The following is a 22,760-nucleotide window of genomic DNA, read 5'->3' as shown; positions in this document are numbered from 1 at the left end:
CAATGTGGAACGCCCTACCCACAGCTGTAAAGGAATGTGAATCACTACCCACTTTCAAAAACACTCTCAAAGAACACCTACGGGAGACTGCAATTCGAAACTGGCCCCTACAAATGTCCTAACCCAGTTGTACAGTAAATGACCATGGCTTTGTCAGTATTCCAATGTACAGTGTCCCCCCCCCCCCAATGTACAGCCCCCACCCCTCCTACCCAATGTAGTTTCTACGTCAAATGTATACACTCTTTTTGTATCACAAACAGTACTGTATTTGCAAATCTGGTATGTCATAAATGTGTAGATGTAGCAGTACTGTCTATCTGTATGTCGTGTGTGTCGTATATGTTATGATTAATTGAAAATGGGGGACTCTGATGTAAACAAGACGAAAGTCTTTCTCTGGTCTGCATCCCCTTAACAATTGTATGTATTGAGTTGTACTGTACCCATTCTGCAATCTGTTAATAAACTTTTCAATCAATCAATCAATCCGCTTAATTGGCTGATATCAATCCCTGTCTCCTGAGCCGTTCAGCCATTGTGTAGTCTGTAGTGTGATGTGTGCCTGGTGCCAGTGTAACCTCGTTCCCAGTTTCATCTCCTCTGTGAGATAAAGACTGGTAAAGCACTACGGCCGAAAGTGTGTATGGGGTAGAATTTCCGGTGTATGTACTTCCCCTGGAAGCTGCCTCCGAACGGACCAAACTTTTCCCGAATCCTGTCGGCAAACAAGCTAGAACGTCCCGGTCATGTAGTAAATTCTTCAGGCAAAGCCGTTGCAGTGGCTTAAACGAGAAAATATTGTGCACTCCACACGTTTCTATAATTGTTTTGTCGAAACCGGAAAGCCTGTAGTACTGTCTATCTGTATGTCGTGTATTATGTTATGATGAATTGAAAATGGGGGACCCTGATGTAAACAAGAGGAAAGTCTTTCTCTGGTCTGCATCCCCTTAACAATTGTGTGTATTGAGCTGTACTGTACCCATTCTGCAATCTGTTAATAAAGTTTTCAATCAATCAATCAGCCGGTACTCCCTGTACTTCCGTTTTCACACTTTAGGAGGCATAGCTTTACCAGCCTAGTGCCAGTGCAGCCATATGAGCCTGTGTAGCCCAAGGTTGGGTGCTACGTGTGTGAAGGAGGCAATTTCCACCCTACATTGTGGGGAGTGCTTTGAGTGTCTAGAAAAGCGCTATATAAATGTAATGAATTATTATTATTATTATTCTGTAATAATTTCTGCAAGTAACCTAGCCAAGGCCTACTCAGGAGGATAGAAAGCCCCATCTTTCCCTCAGATACACAATTGAGACACACACAATTAGGCCTACAGTAGTACTTTAGACTACATGTAGACTCACTAGCCTATAGTCTCTACAACACCAAAGCACACCCGCCCCAATGTTTGACATTTTATACCGGTAAGGGCCATTTTCATTAATTTTGAAACCTGTTCATAAATGGCATATTTGCATATCACTAGAGATTATTTATAGATTTTTATTTTCATTTAATGTTGTGTAATATTGCCCACCGGTCATCAACCAATACAATGTACAGAAGGATAGCCAACATAATATATTAATAATGTAAATACAGGCAGAATAAACCATCATTAGCCAGTACATTTTCTACTTACAATGATTTCCCCTAAACAATTTTGAAATGAGGCCAAGACACTATAGACATGCTTATATTCACATATTCTGACATTCACAGTTGAAAAAGAAATTCATAAACTTAAATACATTTTAAATAAGATTAAATAGTCTTAAGCAGCCAATATTAAAGGTGCTGTAAGTGGTATTTATTTGTTAATATGTGTTAAATAGCTCTACATTCCAACAGCCATCACTGATATAGTGTTTGGTCAAACATAGGTCTCCCAGTCCCTCCACTCTGCAGTAAACACAAAATAAATGTTCTGGTATCCCTTCCCATTTTATCCAATCAGGAGAGAGGACCCTATATATCTTTTCTTATTTCAAGAAATCTTGCCAAGCAAAATTAGCTTATTGCACTGGTAGATTATTTTACTTGCTTCTTATTTTTGTCAGACCATTTTTGCAGTATGGAGTGGATAAAGTGGGAACGGGATACCAAAAATAAGATTTTCTGTTTACTGCAGAGCGGAGGGACTGGGAGACCCATGTTACTGACCAGACAATCTATATCAATGATGGCTTTCAGAATGTAGCTATTATTTTAACATGTTAACAAACAAAGAAAATACCACTTACAGCACCTTTACAGTAATATATCTATTTCTCCTTCCCTCTCCCCCTCAGTCTCTGTTGGTTGTTCGTTTTCCTTGTTTTGACTGTATTTGACCACAGCCAGGTCTGTCTGCTTCTTGGTGGTGTTCATGTTCAGGATGGCTTGGAGGACCAGGTTATCAAGGTTGTATGCTGCCACGCCCACATTGGCCACCGACTGGACAGCCTCGTCCGTGGCTTTTCCTGCGTCATCGCCATATCTTCACCATAAACAGTAGTTAGGGACGAGTAGAGGGGTAAAGGAAATTAATAAGGCCATGTGAGACATGCATCATCCACAGCGACACATCTAGTATACATGTCAAGAGAATGATGGAATCATGAGTCGTTTCAATTTATATATCAGTTTTATTAGTAACAAAGCCGGTGAAATCGACACTTACAAGAGCACCACCACCACCCACTACAAGCAGTCATTGACACACTGCCACTGAAACAGGCATACCAGGAAGGACACACATGTCACACACACACACACACAGACACACACACACGCACACGCACATAGCTGGCACTGAGTCAAAAAAGAACCCAAAGCGCAGAAAATGGTTTGATCCAAATGAATGAAATGGGATTGGTTTCACAAAGAAACCGTGATGGTTCATACCAACTGCATCAGACTTCTGGAAGGGTTATTCTCTGGCTTGATGTGAGTTAGTAGCAGATTAGGGAAAAAAACACAATCAGCAAGGTTCGTTGTTAGAGTTGTTAGTTGACAGTTATTTGCCTTTACTCCCCTGCAGTCAGAGTTGCTTGTCATGTATTTTAAGATTCTCTAGACCCCTAAATCTGAAAGAGAGGTGTGACATCAGGTCAGTACCCAAAAGAACCAAGAAGTACAGGATGGTAGTCTGGTTTCTGAATTTAGCGTTCTATTGTTGCCTTGTAAAACAATGACCAAGCGGGTTAAATTCAGAAAGAGGCTAGCAAGACGATGGCGACAATCAAAGAATGTTTTTTCAAAATAGAAAACAGCCCAGTCATGGGTAGAGAATATCAGAATCTAAAGATGAAATGAAGGAACAGAAATGAAAGGGATCCAACGTACTTGTACTTCACCGTCGTGACGGTCTCTGATGCGACACTTTTGCCAACGTTCTTAGCTCCGGTCTCCAGACCAGTCCACATGGTAGAGAGACCTGGTTTGGAGGCACACACGTGAAGGTTCAGGACTCCAAAAAACACTTGTACCATCTGACCTTACATGTTACGGTCAGTTTAAATATCTGTGTCGCACACCAATACAAGTCTGTGTACTGCCACACAGAAGGGGTTGTTTTGTATTGTGGGTTCCATAGGGCTTAGTTAATTATTTGTCACTATTGTCCTAGAAACCATCCCAAACTAGTTATATTAGTCCAGAACTGTAGAGTATAATTGTGTAAATCTAAAGAATGACGCTGTGTATGATCTACCCTATACCCTCCTGCGACCATCTTGCGACCCTACCCTATCCCTGATCTATCTGACCATCCTGCGACCCTATACCCCATCCCTAAATGTGTACTTCAGAAATCTATGCATATGAGTGGTTGCTGACAGGTTTCAATCAAAAGGAGGTACTCCGATTGGTCAGTTATACATGTGCTGCAAAACTAAAAAGCCGACATGCTGTCCCCAACAAAAACAATGTGAATCACACTAATCAAGCCTTAATTTACGATTTACGATTAATTGAAAATGGGGGACCCTGATGTAAACAAGACGAAAGTCTTTCTCTGGTCTGCATCCCCTTAACAATTGTGTGTATTGAGCTGTACTGTATTGTACCCATTCTGCAATCTGTTAATACACTTTTCAATCAATCAATCAATTAAAGACTGTACATTAAAATCAGTTTATGAAAGCATCCCATAATATCAGTGTGTGTTTATACAACCACTCGTTTATCCACCCTGCTCCCTACCCTCCATACCCTTGATGCTGCTGGATGCCACCATCATGGCCCCGTCCAGGTTGGAGGCACGCCCATCTTTGCCCTTCTTCATTGACTCTGGGAACAGCTTGGCGCCATGTTTCTTCACATGGGGTGCCAGCTTGTCCCCCACACAGCCTGCTACTGTACACACTCCATTCACTGTAAACACACAGAAAGATACACACGCACAGGTCTATTTAATGCACCATCAAATGCACACAGCACACACACCCACACGCACACACTCACTCAAACAAACAACACACTGCAGCACCCACTCTCCACACTTTACACTTTATATTTATTGATAAAGGATTTGCACTACAACTCGTACACCTACTGTGAATTGTACCTAAATTGCACCTCGTCCCATTTCTGCCTTGCACTATATAGTATTGTATATTAGTACACTGCACAGTATTGTATATTGTATGGTAACTACGTCTATTCTGCATCGAACATTGTACATATGTCTAAACTGAACACTGTGACCTCATTTTTTTACTTCTAATTTTACTATGTTATTTTATTTCATACTTATCTTGTCTTGCACAGTCTCTGGGGCGTAACAGTAAGAAGCATTTTGTATAAAAGTATTCTGTACTTCTGTATGACAAATATTAAAGAAACTTGAAAACTTGAGAAACTTGAAGATAAGATAAGATAAGATATTCCTTTATTGATCCCCTTGGGGAAATGCAGGCATCATATCAGCATGGGGGAGGGGGGGTACAGGTAGTAAAAAGCAGTGTAAACAATATAACAAATCAATATAATTAACATAACATAATTAACGTTAGGTTATGACTCTGCGTCACTCATGCACTGTCCTCGCACACGTGCACGCGCACTGAATAAAGACCACAATGTACCTTTATATCCCAATATTTGTCTGACCACACCCCTATCAGCTTACCTACATAAGCAGGGGTGGGGCCACATACTCGTCTCCTTCCCAAGCTTTCACCACAAGGTGAGATCAAGGGCTGCAGCGGTGTCGGACGCCGAGCGTCACCACTATTAACAGAATCGTTCTGTATACATAGTGGCTCCGCTCGGCGTCACTCATGCACAAGGGAGGCCGAGCGGGAGCCACCGGCCGACAAATACACCCCGCTGAAGGCCCCCCACAACCATCAGAACAGGGAGGGCCGAGCCCCCCCGACCCCCCCTAATGGAGGGCACCCCCCCTATTGGAGGTTTCCCGGGAGGGCGACGGACCCGACCGTGCGAAGAGGCACTCAAGCAACTCAACGCACAGGGTGAGCAGACCGTGGCTTGACCCCACGACTGCACACACGCACAACCCGCATGCCACCCGGGAACGAACGGAGGGAACAACCTCGTTACTGCCCCCAGAATCACGGGGTCAAGGGCAAACCCAACCCCGTGGCAAGGCCGCAGCAGCGGAGCACGAAGGAAGGCCCAGACCCACCAAAGGGACTGGACCCCTGGAACGGGGGCCCAGAGAAGTCCATGATGCCAGCATCAAGACCCCACCAGGTGGGCACTTAGTGACCCCACCCCCCACATCGCCAGCGTATTCGGACAAAGGCCCCTCAGCCGAGCGGGCCCTGTCCCCCCAATAGTACACCGCCTGGCACACTGACCCTGCAGAACAGGCAGTCAGCATGGCCGTAAGCACACAAAAAAGGTTAACCAACGGAAGCAGGCAGCGCACCGGGGAAAAACCAGGCAACAGGCTGTACCCTGAGCCTGGAGCACTGCGGACGAGACAGGCGCCAAAGGAGTCAGCTGAAAACAGCCGCCCCGGCGGAAGGGGCGTATGCTGGCGTTGTTGCATGACCAAGCCTCCATTTAAAAAAAACCCACCCAGAGGGGTTGAGGCAGAGAAGGCTGACACGATTGGCAGACGTCATGAACGTGCAGGGGCACCCTCAACCGGGTAACCCGGGAGTTGACACTGCTCCAACACACCAGGGAATCAACCACATTGGTGTTACCCAATGCGGTGGTTGTTCCTATAACCCCTCAAGAAAAAACTCCAAAACACACCTGCGGGTATACACCGGCTATACCGCAGTACAAGTGTTTCAGTTTTCAAAAAAGGGTTAACCCAGGCCTACGGGTCGACAAAACATTACTTCGGACCGGGCCCGGCGATACGGGAAGCACAGGGTCACCAGAGGAGGTCAAAGACCACCCCAACAGGCCCCTATTCGCCAAGCGTGAGAGAGGAGCGAAAAGAATGGAGAACCAGCCCCAAGCACACCATACTTGTAGGTACCAGGACCAACCTGCGTAGCGGCCGAGATCTGACGAGATCGAGCGTGTACAGGTTGGCATGGCCGTAAGCCATTACGACAGTGCAGAGTACAAAATGTACCCAACCAGGGTCTCCATAGCGCTTAACCCTGTGACACCCGGACCGACCTGGCATTTCCCCCCCCGAAAAAAGCACAAGTCCCTCAGGGTACCAGAACAGCAGATCTGCATCCCTGGCGGACAACGGGTTAACTGACCTGGACCAGCGTGACCAGACCAGTCCCGTGTCCTAACCACGCCGACATGCCCACTCCAGAAGAGGGGGCAGACATGCGTGTTGATCTAAAACATGAAAAGAGGGCGCCACCCAGACGGTCCCCATTCAGACCGTGCTCAGTGGCCCACCCCAAGGGCGTGAGACCCCTCTACATATGTTCTGATCTATTCCGTTAACATCCCCCAGATATGAACGAGAATTCATCGAGACAACCTAGTAAACTGGCGCTCGGAAGAGACAAAACTCCATCCCAGTTGCCCTATAAAAAACGCTGTTTCAACAAGCAACCAAGGCGCACGTAGCCCCTGTGTGATCCTGTAACAGAAACACACCGAGCCAGCACTATGTATGCGTCGAGACCCAAACACATCAATGGATAGTCTATCAAGACACCAAACATTGTTCCTCCAAGTCGCCTGGGAGAACGACACGGAGCCGTCGTGCTTCATGTACCTTCCTCTTTTTATTCAAAAAAGAAAGAACACAGACTGACATGAATCCCTCGCGACGCAGGCTGAGGTTAAAAATTGTTTACATTTTTACATCCCACCACCCTCCCATAGGGAGGAGACGGAATCCCCAGAGAGACTTCCCACGCGAGCTGTATAGATTGAAAAGAATATATTGCGTCATATTGCCATATTGAGCTACGTAATATTGGGGTTAGGGCTCTCCGAGGAGGAGGCACTGAACCCATACACACTCAATACTCGAAGTGAATCGAATACACACACAATAGAGCAGAACTCCTCTTTGAAGTTCTACTCACCTTGACAATCTCAGGAGGAGGCTCTGAACTCTGAGGAGGCTCCCTCACAGGGAAGGAGAGTCCTAACTCACAGAAGGCCCGAGTAGGAGCTTCGTGAGGAGGAGCCCTGACCACTCCCTGAAACAGATCCATCATATGGACCTGAACAGCACACGGAAGCCTTACCAACAGAGACGCGCACAGTGACGTACTCTATGGCGGGGGAATTTCTGCGGTGCACACGCCCAATATTCCAGGGCGTGGGACCAGGAAACTCCCTCCCCCAGCCCCCCCCCCCTCACCCTGTAACGTGCCGAACAGCAACGTGACAGGAACCTTGAAGGACAGGCGGGTTTACCCCTGACCAACAGAAAAAAGGGGGAGGAAAGGTTACCAGTTCACCCCTTTACGACCCCACACCCATGATACGATGTAATGACAAAAAGAGTATGACGCAGTCATAGTCAGCCCCATGAAGCGTCTAACAGCTTCACACAGCGCATGTGCCAACCTGCTATCTGATTTTTACTAAGGAAAAAACACAGAACAGAGAGGGCACCAGACTTACACATGTGCTTCTGTGGCCAGCCCAACCCAGTTGTAGGTCACACGACACACACAACCCATTATCACCAACAAAAAATGGCAAAAACACTCTACAGAGGAACGCCGTTTTTCATAATGAGAGAATACACAATTCTCGAGTAGTATCGGCCACAGGCAGGTACATAACATGTCTGTGCTTAGAGGAAGAGCTGTCACGTTCTTCCAGTCCTTGTCCTTTGGTTTACACTAATAGTTCCTTGATATAGTAGCATTTTGAGTTAGAGCACAGGGTTTTGGTGTTGGTTTGCACATAGGTTGCGTGCCTTTGAGCCAGGGTCGTAACACTAAGCACACACGAAAAAGTGACCAAACAATCTTTTCTGTAGGAAAATAAAGTTTCTCAAGCGGTTAGCACAACCCCAACAACTAAGCTAAGGGTTACATCGTATCCCTACCACACAGTGACACAATATAGTGTAACAACATGTCTGAGAGGAGGATGAAGAAGTCCCCAGGGAACCGGGGGGAAACACAACCCTCCTACTTTACCCTTAATACGGCCAGTTAAACAGGTAAACCTGTCAATATGTGAACACACTGTTCATTGTCATTACAGGCTGAGAAAAGAATCATTCTTTACTCATATGTCACTAAGCATAGCTTTATAGGTTAGTTTAACCCCCTTAGTTGTGAGTACATGGTACATGAACACACAATGTGTCTCAACACAACAAACCAGATCATTTTCACATCTGTAACAATAACCCGATTTGCATGGAGACCAGTGACAAGACAATTCACACATAACTCGCGTCATATCCTAAATGTAGTGCAGCAACACTCGTTTTGGAAAACATCGTTATTTACAAAACATTTAGAAGGGAAAGCAAGAAGAAGTGTTCAAGGTCTGGTCAGGACCTTGCCTACCGGGAGCGCAGATCAAGCGAATTGCAGTCTCTAACATGGCACCGAAGTAAACACAGCCTCCTGTGTTTGACGACACGGTCAGCTCGCTGCTCCAACCCGCCGCTACGGTGCTCCTTGTTGACGCAGTCCTCGCCGGCCTGGCTCAGGGCAGATTCGACGAACATCCTCTGTCAAAGATGACGTCGTAGTCAAGAGTGTTTAAAACATGTTATAGTCACAGCACCTTCAACAGTGTAGCATTAAGCTAACGGCCGCTCTCGGCCGATAGCAGCAAGCTAACGTTACCTAGCCTAGTGACACAACAGGCTTGGTAAACACAGCGAGCTAGCGCCGCAGCTAACAGCTGACTGGCTAACACAGTAGGCCACAACTAGCACGCAAGCTAAGCAGCTATCACCTGAACTTGTACACAATGATATAACAAGCCACACTCAGACATGCCGCCGTTCTGAAACCCTCCTCACTGTTTAAGAGAGAAGAGAAACGAGATGTTAACACAGTTTACAACAGTGATTTTACCAACATCCGACGGAGCCAGCACAAGTCCCATCTGGGCTGTAGCTGACTTGAACACGGATCTTCCGATAACGAACAGCCATGCCCATATTTCCTCGTGAGGGTATACTCTCATTTGTATATGAAAGACGGGGTCTACACGGTGACAGAGAAAAATCCACTCGTCCAGAGAACACAGGGAGCACCAGTGTTACTGGTCGTGGCCCACTAGTTGACTATAATGGGCTTCAGACCAAGGTCCTCCGCCGTCGCCTAAGAGGCTGAACAAAAGACCCTAATCTGGGGCCGGTTTTCGTAAACATTGTCAGCTAGCCCCCATAGCACTAACAGACAAGTGAAGCTCGCAAGCAAACATTACTCACCAACCTGGAACCCACCGCTTCTCACAACAGCGGCGCGTCCTACAGTCCAGCTGTATCGCTGGAGGGTTTCACCCCAACCAGCCGCAGCAAGGAAGACTGTAGTTGGGAGGCATGTAGCGGCGTGCTCCCAATACGAAAAACCGGTGGAGGTTTTTAGAATGATCACCATCTTCCAAACACTCCAGTGACGAAGACAATATCGCTGTATTTTCTCGAAATAGTGAGAGAGAAAATAAAGATATGATGTCAACGTATCTCTTGTTTTCCAACTCTTCTCCTACCATCACATCACGTCAAGTGGGGATCTACCGAGGCACTACCTTGTGGTGAAAGCGAGAAGGAGGCGAGTATGTGGCCCCACCCCTGCTTATCTAGGTAAGCTGATAGGGGTGTGGTCAGACAAATATTGGGATATAAAGGTACATTGTGGTCTTTATTCAGTGCACGTGTGCGAGGACAGTGCATGAGTGACGCCGAGCGGAGCCACTATGTATACAGCACTCTGGACATGTGCGTAATGGTCAACAAGGTGCAAGATGAGGGTATGTATGCCCTCAGTTATATTTGCCCTACAATAAATAGTTACAATATATAATCTAATCCAATAATCTAAATCTAATATATAGTCTTTTAACATGTATATAGTAACATATATAGTATTTAACTGAAAAAATAAAAATGCTAAAAGCTAAATATATGATCTGATGAAGTATACAGTATTCAGTATTCACATAAGGTGCGGTATGCATAAGGTAGTATATTGTCCTTTTAGGTTCCTAGTAGTTGGATGCCTGGCAGCATCGTAGTACAGTATGCCTCTAGTTTGACAAGTTCAGTCTTTTTTTCTCATTGTTTTGTTTCCTTGATGTTTGAATCACTGCCATGAATGATGAATTTCCTCAATTTGATGACATTGTTGTCTTGTCCTTCTCTTATTGGTGTTAGTTCTCTTACCAAGGAACTGGCTGACCCGGACTGCGCCCCCAGTGGCCTGTTTGGCCACCTGCAGACCCTTGGTGACCCGGGGGCTGACCTCTGAAGGCGTGCTCTCTGGAGTAATATGGTCCCTCAACTTAGACGCTCCCTTATGGATGGCTTTACCAGTGGCCTCTGCACCTCTCACAAATCCTTTGCTCAACCACGTGGCACCTAGGGAGGGAAACATTTGGGGATGTGAACGCGTGGACCACAGGGTGAATGAATGAATGAATGAAAACTTTATTTAACAGATTGCAGAATGGGTACAATACAGTACGGCTCAATACACACAGTTGTTAAGAGGATGCAGACCAGAGAAAGACGTTTGTCTTGTTTACATCAGGGTCCCCCATTTTCAATTCATAGTGACATTTATGACATACACAACATACATGACATTTATGGCATAGGGACTAAATTGGGTCACTGATTATTTTACATACAAGATTATGAAATGAGTAGTGGATTGTTCGGTCAGTTTGGTCATAGTTGATCAATACTTAGTTGGTTGATTAGTCATTTTCTTTTAATGGTGGGGGGTTTCCATGTTGAATTTAGTTATTTGCTGAAGAATGACGAGCAATCTCTGGTAAGCACTAGACTTAAAGAAGTCCTTCTGCATGACTGCATGTGTGAAACACAATTTTACAGATTTGTTGATTAATTCAACTAATCAATTAGTCAACAAGTCCTATGACTATATAACTATTAGAATTTATTTAAATCAAGGAATTGATTTCAAACTAGTTCATTGTGAACTATGCCAGTTTATTAGCTATTTATTTGATACAAGCAATTCATTGCATCAGCAATTCAATTACATAACTACACCCAGTACTGAGAGGAATTGCTAGAAACAGACACAGGACAAATCCTATGATTTCCAAGGCAATTTATCAAGAAATCTGATAGGATTGTCGTTGCTTTAATGTGAATTTTTCCACACACACACACACACACACACACACACACACACACACACACACACACACACACACACACCTGCCAAGATGCCATGGGCCATCTTCTCGCTCCACTCAGGAAGTGGTGGTTTTCCTTCCTCTCCTGTTGCCATGGTGAGTTCTGGTCCCTCCCTTGGACCCAGAGAGACTTTCTCACTGAGGTTAATGACCTCTGACGCCATCCCCTCCTCTGGAGCCTGGCAGACAAGACATGAAGTCATATTGAGAAATCATTGAGGGCAGGCCCTCATTTACAATGTTGAAATTAAAAGACACACAATTAAAAGAAAATAAGAGATAATCAATTAATAGATTTTTCTTTTCTTTTATTGACTGTTTTATATATCCGTTTTAATTAGGGATGTCCGATATTATCGGCCGAAATTGGCATTAAAATGTGATATCGGAAATGATCGGTATCGGTAAAAAAAAAAATAATAATACATTTATTTAACCTTTATTTACCCAGGCAAGCAAGTAAGAACAAATTCTGATTTTATTTATTGTCAAACGTATGCATAATGTTGTGTTAATTCCACAACAAGAGATATGTAAGGGATAATGTATAGCTACGAGGTCATTGTTGCAAAATAATTGACCGACACAGAGTTTAGAATACCGAGGCACCTCGCCGAGGTGTTCTAAACATAGTGAAGGTCAATTATTTTGCAACAATGACCGAGTATAGGCTATACATTATCCCGCTTATTACATGGCTAACTTACTAACAATATACCTAATTCATTTTACACCATCGACAAGACGAGATCAAATGCAGACGCAGTTGTTCTGTGGCTCTGTCAGCCCAAATAAAGTTATTATTATTATCGCCGGCAGCCGACAGGTGTGTCTGATTGCACTGATGCAGTGTGTGTCAGTGGGCTTGATTGCTCCAGCTGCGAACAGCGGTCATTATTGCTCGGTTGCCCCTGGCAGCGGTCCGTTATCGAGTAATAACGGACCGCTGCTATGGGCAATCGAGCGCTATTGACCAATCACAAACAAGCATTTCGGCGAATGTTAAAACGCCATGTAATAAGTAATGTTAATTACCTGAAATTATTCCGTTTTTGGGGGGGGGGGGGGGGGACCCTGCATATATCAGTATCGGTTGATATCGGTTGATATCGGTATCGGAAATTAAGAGTTGGACAATATCGGTATCTGTAAAAAAGCCAATATCGAACATCCCTAATTAAAATAGATACAAAAGATAGAATTGTTTAAAATCATGGATTTAAAATGTCAGAGCTCTTGATTCTTAAGGTATCTTGTGGTTGGAGCAAATAAACTAAAGGTAGATCTTCCAAGCTCAGTACAAACTTGAGTCATCGTGATGTGATCATGATGTAAGATGGCAGTTCAATACATAGTAGATAAACACATACATATGTCTAACCCAACCATTTCATACAGGATGCAATGATGAGTGCTATAAACATCACCAGTAATAAACCTAAGACCTACTGCCTTTTTATTCAATTTTTATTTTGACTTCTCCACTGTACTATAATTATGTGACCTGTACCTGTATGTCTTCTACTACCTGTACCTCCCCTCCCCCCACGCCATGCTGCTATGATGCCTGAATTTCCCCAAGGGGATCAATAAAGGAATATCTTATCTTATCTTAAGAGCAGAATGATGAACAGCATCCAAGGGCTTAAGAGTAGAGGCAGAGGCATGCCTATATATCACATCACCATAATCCATTACAGAGGGAAAAACAGCTTCAATAATCCTTTTGCTACACAGCATGGGAGGATGTGTTCTATTTCTAGAAAAAAAAATGCTTTCATCATAATCTATTGACAAGATTGTCTATGATATCACTATGAACAGTATTTTACACAAATCTATTTTATCTGTTACCTTGCAATGCCACTGTGATGCCCTAATTTCCCTGATGAATTAATAAAGTACCTATGTATGAATTAATGAACAAATCAATATCTATATATCCATCTATATATCCATCCATCCATCCATCCATCCATCCATCCATCTACTTATCCACCCCGAGAGTGAGACTCACCTGGACCCTGAGTTCAGTGAGCTGAGCAAGTAGGTCCTGAAAAATGTCTCTGTCCACAGCAGGCAGTTCAGAGGACAGCACTATGCCCACATAGCACCCTGGGGTCTCCACCATGGTGTCAGGAAACATGAAGATCCCAGAGTTAGCTAGCAGCACTGGGGTGTCCGTCGTCAGTGGGTAGAGCCAGTCACACACCTTGAAAGCACACACACAGAAATGCAGGAGAGGGTTCCGATTGTTATTAATAACTCTCATCGAAACGTACAAAACCGTCCAATAGCCTCAATAGAGATGACAGGACTGATGAAGTCCTCTTCTTTTGTTGTGGGAGTTTGTCCTCGTCTTCACTGACTGGTCAGGCTCCCCATTGTAACGTGGGCCTGTGAAGCCCTTCAATATACCTGATAGATATTAGTAGTGTAGTGTATATTCATAGTGTTGTCGTGGCGTATTGTGCCAGACAACGTGGCACGAATCACGATGCCACAACTCATTGGGCACCATGATAATCACCTGCTATTTCATTACAATCACCTGTTATTTGTGATCAAATGCTATGAATACTAACTGATGCTGATTGACCCGGATGCAGGTCATGGTCATTTGAATATTCAAGGTATTCAACTTTATTAGATTTTTGTCTGTGTCTGTAAATGCACAGTCTCTGCTTCCTACAAGCTTAGTGTGCCCTGGCTACTGCCCTTACTGTTTGGTACAGCTATGACTATGTGACTACTATAACAGTGTGACTACTGAAACAGCTATGACTACAGCTATGACAGCATGACTACAGCTATGACAGCGTGACTACAGCTATGACAGCGTGACTAAAGCTATGACAGCGTGACTACAGCTATGACAGCGTGACTACAGCTATGACAGCATGACTACAGCTATGACAGCGTGACTACAGCTATGACAGCATGACTACAGCTATGACAGCGTGACTACAGCTATGACAGCGTAACTACAGCTATGACAGCGTGACTACAGCTATGACAGCGTCACTACAGCTATGACAGCATGACTAAAGCTATGACAGCGTGACTACAGCTATGACAGCGTAACTACAGCTATGACAGCGTGACTACAGCTATGACAGCGTGACTACAGCTATGACAGTGTGACGACAGCGTAACTACAGCTATGACAGCATGACTACAGCTATGACAGCGTGACTACAGCTATGACAGCGTGACTACAGCTATGACAGCATGACTAAAGCTATGACAGCATGACTACAGCTATGACAGCGTGACTACAGCTATGACAGCGTGACTACAGCTATGACAGCGTGACTAAAGCTATGACAGCGTGACTACAGCTATGACAGCGTGACTACAGCTATGACAGCGTGACTAAAGCTATGACAGCATGACTACATCTATGACAGCATGACTAAAGCTATGACAGCGTGACTACAGCTATGACAGCATGACTAAAGCTATGACAGCGTGACTAAAGCTATGACAGCGTGACTACAGCTATGACAGCGTGACTACAGCTATGACAGCATGACTAAAGCTATGACAGCGTGACTAAAGCTATGACAGCGTGACTACAGCTATGACAGCGTGACTAAAGCTATGACAGCGTGACTACAGCTATGACAGCGTGACTAAAGCTATGACAGCGTGACTACAGCTATGACAGCGTGACTAAAGCTATGACAGCGTGACTAAAGCTATGACAGCGTGACTACAGCTATGACAGCGTGACTAAAGCTATGACAGCGTGACTAAAGCTATGACAGCGTGACTACAGCTATGACAGCGTGACTACAGCTAATGACAGTGTGACTAAAGCTATGACAGCGTGACTAAAGCTATGACAGCATGACTACAGCTATGACAGCGTAACTACAGCTATGACAGCATGACTACAGCTATGACAGCGTGACTACAGCTATGACAGCATGACTACAGCTATGACAGCATGACTACAGCTATGACAGCGTGACTACAGCTATGACAGCATGACTACAGCTATGACAGCGTGACTACAGCTATGACAGCGTGACTACAGCTATAACAGCGTGACTACAGCTATGACAGTGTGACGACAGCTATGACAGCATGACTAAAGCTATGACAGCGTGACTACAGCTATGACAGCGTGACTACAGCTATGACAGCATGACTACAGCTATGACAGCATGACTACAGCTATGACAGCATGACTACAGCTATGACAGCGTGACTACAGCTATGACAGCATGACTAAAGCTATAACAGCGTGACTACAGCTATGACAGCGTGACTACAGCTATGACAGCGTGACTACAGCTATGACAGCGTGACTACAGCTATGACAGCATGACTAAAGCTATGACAGCGTGACTAAAGCTATGACAGCGTGACTACAGCTATGACAGCGTGACTAAAGCTATGACAGCGTGACTACAGCTATGACAGCGTGACTACAGCTATGACAGCGTGACTAAAGCTATGACAGCGTGACTACAGCTATGACAGCGTGACTACAGCTATGACAGCATGACTACAGCTATGACAGCATGACTACAGCTATGACAGCGTGACTACAGCTATGACAGCGTGACTACAGCTATGACAGCATGACTACAGCTATGACAGCGTGACTACCGCAATAGCTATGACTACAGCTACAGTATGACTACAGCTACAACAGGATGACTACGCTGCAACAACTACTGACTACAGTTGTCTTCGATTTTTCTGTTAACTTGCCATTTATGAAAGCATGGCCAAGATAAACAGTTGTTACTCAGCTTCAGTGTGGAAGTCCCAAATAATATTGCCTCAACAACATCTTCTTCCGTCAGCAATAGGCAATTAACTATTATTGTATCTTATTCCTTGATAGTGACCGCTGAGCGGAAATCGGCGGCACTAGTCAGTTCCAGATAAGAAAGGTTTTGGCCTGTGGTTCCAGAACACAGGGTTTGTTTGTTATTGTTGTCAAGTTAAAGTTAAACCACACCTTTGACCCCAAACCTGCTGCTCTCAGAGTGAAACACATTATAGGATTATAGCCCCATTTGGATCAATGCCAGCCGGTCATACAGGCGTGCAAACAGATCGATTTGCTGGTCCACTATAGCAGTGGTATGCAGCCTGACAGAATGACCGCTGTGAGGACATAACCCAGACACAGACGACACAACAGAAGCGCAGAGTCATCTGTTAACGGGACCATTGTGTTGCTGGGACACTAGAGCAGGCCAGAACACAGGAGAGCAGCCACCACTGACCTGCTGGCACTGAGGGAGAGAGACACACATGGACTGTAGTATGAAGACTGGTTATGTATGGGCTATTTATATTAGGGCCGTTGTTGGAATGAATTTCAATAAACAAATGTCATTCTAAAAAACTAAAAACATATGAAAACCAAAAAGTTTTTTTTTGTGATTTTGTTATTGTAAATATTCAAATGAAATTAGAATCTGCCTCATTTCAACCTATTCATATTCGAAATGGATTCACTTAGGGACAATTCCCCCTCTTCCTTTTTAGACAAAATAGAGCACCTTTTCAGGGGAAAAACTCTATCAGGACAATCAATGCAACATTTGTGGTGTAGTCCTAATTAAATATGGATGGATGCGCAATATGTTACGGTCTGTGATGAACGGAGACAATTACATCAACCAATATCGACTCTTTGTACATTTCTAAAACTTAATTCAGTAGATGGATATTAAGAGGAGCCTGATTAAGACTTTTGGCATCTGTGTATTGTAGAACAGTGCTTCCCTGGTTACAACAAGTCCAATTGGTTTCACAGGGGGTGAGACCACTGTGGTCTCTTACGGCTCTGGAGAGCAAAGGAACTGGGACAATGTGACCTTCTCTGGAGTTGGACATCACATGCTACTGATACAAGCATCCTAACTGTCTCACGCACTGGTCAAAGCCATCACCTGACAGTCACCTGACATTGGTGATGTGCAAAAAGCATAGATGTTGTTGCACAAAGTGTGGGTTCAAGTATGCTGATCCTCAGGGGGGTAACAATGCATCGATCCTAAGGTCGAATCGAATCGCATCGAATTGTGGTCAAATGAATATTGAATCGTTGCCTGAAGAATCGTAATCGAATCGAATCGTTGAGGGGTCAAATATTTACACCCCTATTATTGACCTATAGTCCATTCATGCTGAGTGAATCAGTTCCCCCAGACATTTGTGTATTAAAAATTTTGGGGGGGAATTAACTGATCGAAAATTAATCGAATCGAATCGTGATCAAATGAAGAGATTTCATGATGCATTGAATCGTTGACTGAAGAATCGTAATCTAATCGAATCGTTGTGGGGTCGAATCGTTACACCCCACAATGCTCATTTGAGTCATCTTCTTCTACAACGTGTGGAGGGGCAACTGACTGTTCTCTCTTGGGTATACATGGCAACTAATGGCTCCCGTTTTTATTCTGTAATGAGGTTGAACGATCCCCATCACTCTTTCCACTAAGTGGCAGTAACGCATAAGGTTCAGTGTTCCAACCACCAGTGAATATCAAATGAGGAAGAAGCAGTGTTGTCTTCTGGGTAGAAAACAAGGTGGACTTTTCAGAATTGTGTAGATAGGAATGACCCCCTCTGGCAAAGTAAAAGCAATGGCGTTCTGTATGCGATACACACAATGGCATCTTGTCACGCAACTTGTACAAGTTGAATAAAGTTGTCGTGCTGCAATCCTCAATCAATTTAGTTTTGAGTGAGGACTGTCTCAGCAGTAGCATATCATTAAGACATGAGGCTGTCTCAGCAGTAGCATATCATTAAGATATACAGTACATGAGGCTGTCTCACCAGTAGCATATCATTAAGATATACATGAGGCTGTCTCTCTCACACACACACACACACACACACACACACACACACACACACACACACACACACACACACACACACACACACACACACACACACACACACACACACACACACACACACACACACACACACACACACACACACACACACACACACACACACACACACACACACACTTGTAATCCATCTTACATGCAGAAATGATGATGCTCTTCCAGAGGACGCGTTCTTGTGCTGATTGTCAAACCTGATGATGCGCAGGTATCCTGGATAGGACAAGGAGCTGACCTGCCCATCTGGCGTCACAAAAAACATCTGTACTCCGGAGGGAAGGAACAGCAACTCCTCTCCGTTCCCCCCCTCTGTTGCTCCCATGTGCTCCCCCCTGAAGCACCCTCTGGCAGGACCGCTAGCCAGGCTATGGTGGCCTGCTGTGGGTTGCGGTGTGTAGGCTGGGGGCTGGTCTCCTGGGATGGCCAGGAGGAGTTGTGGCGGTAGGACAGGCAAAGCAGGGGCCATAGTTCCTTGAGCCCCAGAAGGGAGGTTTGACGTGTGGGGATGAAGGGATGAGACTGGGACCGTGGTCTGGATGGTAGCGGCTGGCACTGTAGGGTAGAGGTGGTGGACGCTGCTGAGGGGAAGCTGGATGTTAGCTCCCGGCATGGGGTAAAGATCCATCAACACCCGGCCCCTCTGGCTCTCTGTCGTCAGCTCAGCAGTCCCCATATCGGTGATGTGAGTGCTGACATTCCTTAGGGTCTCCGTCATCTTCTGCTGGAGCTGTCTGCCGGTGTCCCAGTGGGCCCCCCGCTGTCTCTCTGCCCCAGCCGCCACTTCCATTCCTTGGGTGAGATGTTGTCGGCCCTTCTTGTAATACTCCAGGGCCTCTACTCTTCTCCCGGCATCCTCGGCCGTTAGCCCCCTGTTCAGGCAATCGAATGCCCGTTCATACTGGTCCTTGATGAGCAGCAGCTCAGGGGGTTCAGCCATACCTGGATATCTAGACTAGGAGGGAGCGAACAGAAGCCGGTGAAATGTTAGGGTGGCGGCCAATGACTGGATGCTAACCAATATAGAAGAACATGTAGCCTATAGTAAGCTGGTGTGCATGTGCGTGTGTGTGCGTGTGTGTGTGTGGAGGGGGGGGTCTCTATGAGCCAATCAGTGATCCAAATGTAAACAAATAGGCAGCCGAACCACCGAAAGGAAGAAAAAAATAACGTTTTCATTCTCTAGTTGATTGACTGAGCTCTATAGGAGTTTTTACATTGTATTTGCTGTATGTTGGGGATCTTGTAAAACATTGTTTACATTGGTAATGCGTCTAAGAACTGGAGTAAAAATATTCTGATTTATAATGTGTTAAGAAAGTTCCAGACACTATTTTGTCTGTCTAAATATCAAGTCAAAATATATATGAAACTCTTTCAGAGTTTATCTGAATAATATACGCCACACTGATATAGTCAAAATAACAATACACTTGTTAAACATATGAATTTGTGTTATGTTCACATACATTGTGAAAATTTTATTTGTAGATGGGAAATTTACCTTTTTTACCCCATCAAATATCTAAATCATCTATTATATGTCTGTTTTTATTTTTAATGGTTACAAACCTTACCAACATAAACAAACCTACTATTACAGACACAAAACACAGTTTTAAAACTTGCCTATTTCTTGTCTAGTGTTTGTGCTCCTATCAGGAGATGGGTCAATCAACTAGCATGAAACTGTCTTATTTCCTGTGTTGTTTGCTGGTGGGGCTACCCATAGATATCTATGGGGCTACCCATTTGCAGTGATGGTGATGATTTAAAATACATGTTGCAGTAGCTTCCTAGTTGTCTCAACTAAATTCCAATTGGCAGTGATTTTAGCAGAATTTTTTGTATAATTTTGAGGTGGATTTAACTACTGGAACAACAATTTTGTGAAACCCCTGAAACCAACCAACCCCTGCATGCACCCACTCATTCTTATACAAGATATTCCGCTCTGACAACTGTCTAAAGCTGAAAGGTGACAATTGTCATGGTTGAATTGCTAATAGTCTAAAAAAGTGCCAGCTCAAGATAAACACGTTTATCTGGTTATGTGTAAGAGAAGTAGCATACACTTACAATTTAGTGGTATTTTTGCATACCACGTCACGTTACTTCATTTTTTGTTATAATTTTGTATTGCATTGCAGATGTTTTTTATGAAGTAGTTTGAACTGCTGTACATCTTCAAAAATGATTACAGTGCCAGAGCGCCTTATTGAACCATTTGGCCAGAGTTGATGGTGTTGATGAGACAAAACTCTCAGCTATATCCGCGGGTGACCGTCAAAACTTGAAAATGAACCAATAACACACACCTCTGTATTGAGCTGTACTGTACGATTCTGCAATCTGTTAATAAACTTTTCAATCAATCAATCAATCAATCACCTCTGGTTTTACCTGTACAACCAACCAGACAAGCTGTGCGTGTGTATGCTCGCAGTCGAATAAGCAAAGTAAAATGTAAGATTGACTATTTACCTTTGCAGCCAAACTTTACCACTCCAGGAAAAATCATAAAAAATGCGACGGTCTCACAACTGTACCATCTGAATTGTTCTGTATTCCCTGTGACTTCCTTATATCATTTCAACAAGCGTCCTGTTCGCTGTCCCTACATTGCAGCTCCACCAGCGCGTCGTTGAGACCAGACCATAGGGACCAGCTCCACCCTGTTACCGTAAACCCCTACCCGTGGCTACCACTAGAGGACGCACTACAATCACCTATCAACCTCTTCAAAAAGGTATTTTCAAATAGCCTCTAATCTAGAATACACGGTATTCTCGTATGGCACAACGCCTGCTATTAAATTACAATTAGACTCCGATCTAATACTATGAATATAATCATGACACAGGTCCACAATGATGACCACAATGTACAGTCCCCCCCCACCCCTCCTAACATACCTCCTCCAATGTACAGTTTCTACGTCAAATGTATATATTTTTTAACTCTTTTTGTCAAACAGTACTGTATTTGCAAATCTGGTATGTCATAAATGTATATATGTAGCAGTACTGTCTATCTGTATGTCGTGTATGTCATATTTATGATGAATTGAAAATGGGGGACCCTGATGTAAACAAGACGAAAGTCTTTCCCCTTAACAATTGTGTGTATTGAGCTGTACTGTACCCATTCTGCAATCAATCAATCAATCATGACACAAAACAAAATCTGGGAAATAAAACGTCCGAATTTAGTTTTTATTCACTTTGTTATTTTCCCAATAGAACAACAATAATACACACAAAAATCATTGTAGGTAGGTCAATTTCATTTGGACTGCTAGCTATTTAGTGAATTCATATCATAGGAACTAACCTTAAAGCCCCAATAACTTGGTGATATAGAAGACTATATCAATATCAGGTATACACTTGTGAAGAGTCTGGTCTCTAGATGGACACTTTTTGGAACTTTTTAACCCATCAGTCAGTTTAACTCCAGTGTTTACAAAAATTACCAACGTAAACAAACTTATTACAGCTCCAAAATACAGAAAATACAAGTAAAAACTCATACATGTTAGTCTTTGTATCAAGAGCTCAGTCGAAGAGAAATCCTACTAAATGTCATGAGATTACAACCATAATATTCAACATTTGCCATAACATGAATCGTGTTTAACTAATGTATTATTTAACCAGATCTTTTTTTCGTTGTGATGAAATTATTTTACAGTCAAATGCTCCAACATTGACAGCAACCTGATAGCTTAATTCTTTGGCAATATTATGATATTTAAATGTAATTTTATTTGAAAGATACAGGGATCTGATATAACTAAGCAATCGATCAATCAGCCATTAAAAAATCACAGAGAATTTGATCACTATTACATTATGCAACAAACAAAACAAAAGGAAGTTGTGTGTTGTGTTCCACAGAGGAATGTCCTGGCAGCAGCCTACAGGATGGAGCATGGGTTCATGAGAAAGGCAGAGCAGCAGGTGGGGTGAGCAGTGACACTCTATCATACCTGTGGATAAATTATATTAATAGATTAATTACCCAGCCATGCTGGTAATCATAGACAGAAAGTCTATGTAGTGGTTAAAAGCTAATATAAGGAAATGCATATAAGCCTTCAACAGAAC

General features: G+C 43.8%; 1 protein-coding gene across 2 annotated transcripts; it reads right to left on the bottom strand.

Annotated features, from left to right (window-relative positions):
• Positions 1–1,560: 1,560 nt before the first annotated feature.
• Positions 1,561–21,265, bottom strand: sparta (spartin a). 2 transcript variants are annotated; one of them, XM_084319847.1, is made up of 8 exons: positions 21,136–21,265; positions 18,794–19,606; positions 13,776–13,970; positions 11,781–11,937; positions 10,755–10,949; positions 4,196–4,357; positions 3,329–3,419; positions 1,561–2,480 (listed from the first exon to the last, which is right to left on the bottom strand). In XM_084319847.1, exons 2-8 carry the CDS (start codon positions 19,589–19,591, stop codon positions 2,252–2,254), a joined length of 1,827 nt encoding a protein of 608 aa, XP_084175973.1. In that variant the 5' UTR covers positions 19,592–19,606; positions 21,136–21,265; the 3' UTR covers positions 1,561–2,251. The 2 variants fall into 2 exon arrangements, with proteins under 2 accessions (XP_084175973.1, XP_084175974.1); XM_084319848.1 differs by having other exon boundaries at positions 18,794–19,601; positions 21,136–21,262.
• Positions 21,266–22,760: the final 1,495 nt, after the last annotated feature.

This window comes from Notolepis coatsorum, assembly GCF_963971535.1.
Source record: "Notolepis coatsorum genome assembly, chromosome: 8".
Taxonomy (NCBI): domain Eukaryota; kingdom Metazoa; phylum Chordata; class Actinopteri; order Aulopiformes; family Paralepididae; genus Notolepis; species Notolepis coatsorum.
The sequence above is the reverse complement of the archived record's forward strand: the minus strand, read 5'-3'. Positions and strand labels throughout refer to the sequence as shown.

Coding starts and splice junctions, on each gene's coding strand:
- sparta (XM_084319847.1), bottom strand. CDS start 19,591: ATGGCTGAACCCCCTGAGCTGCTGCTCATCAAGGACCAGTATGAACGG. Junction 11,938..13,775: donor TCACTGAACTCAGGGTCCAG/GTGAGTCTCACT, acceptor CTTGTCTGCCAG/GCTCCAGAGGAGGGGATGGC. Junction 10,950..11,780: donor GGCCCATGGCATCTTGGCAG/GTGTGTGTGTGT, acceptor TTCCCTCCCTAG/GTGCCACGTGGTTGAGCAAA.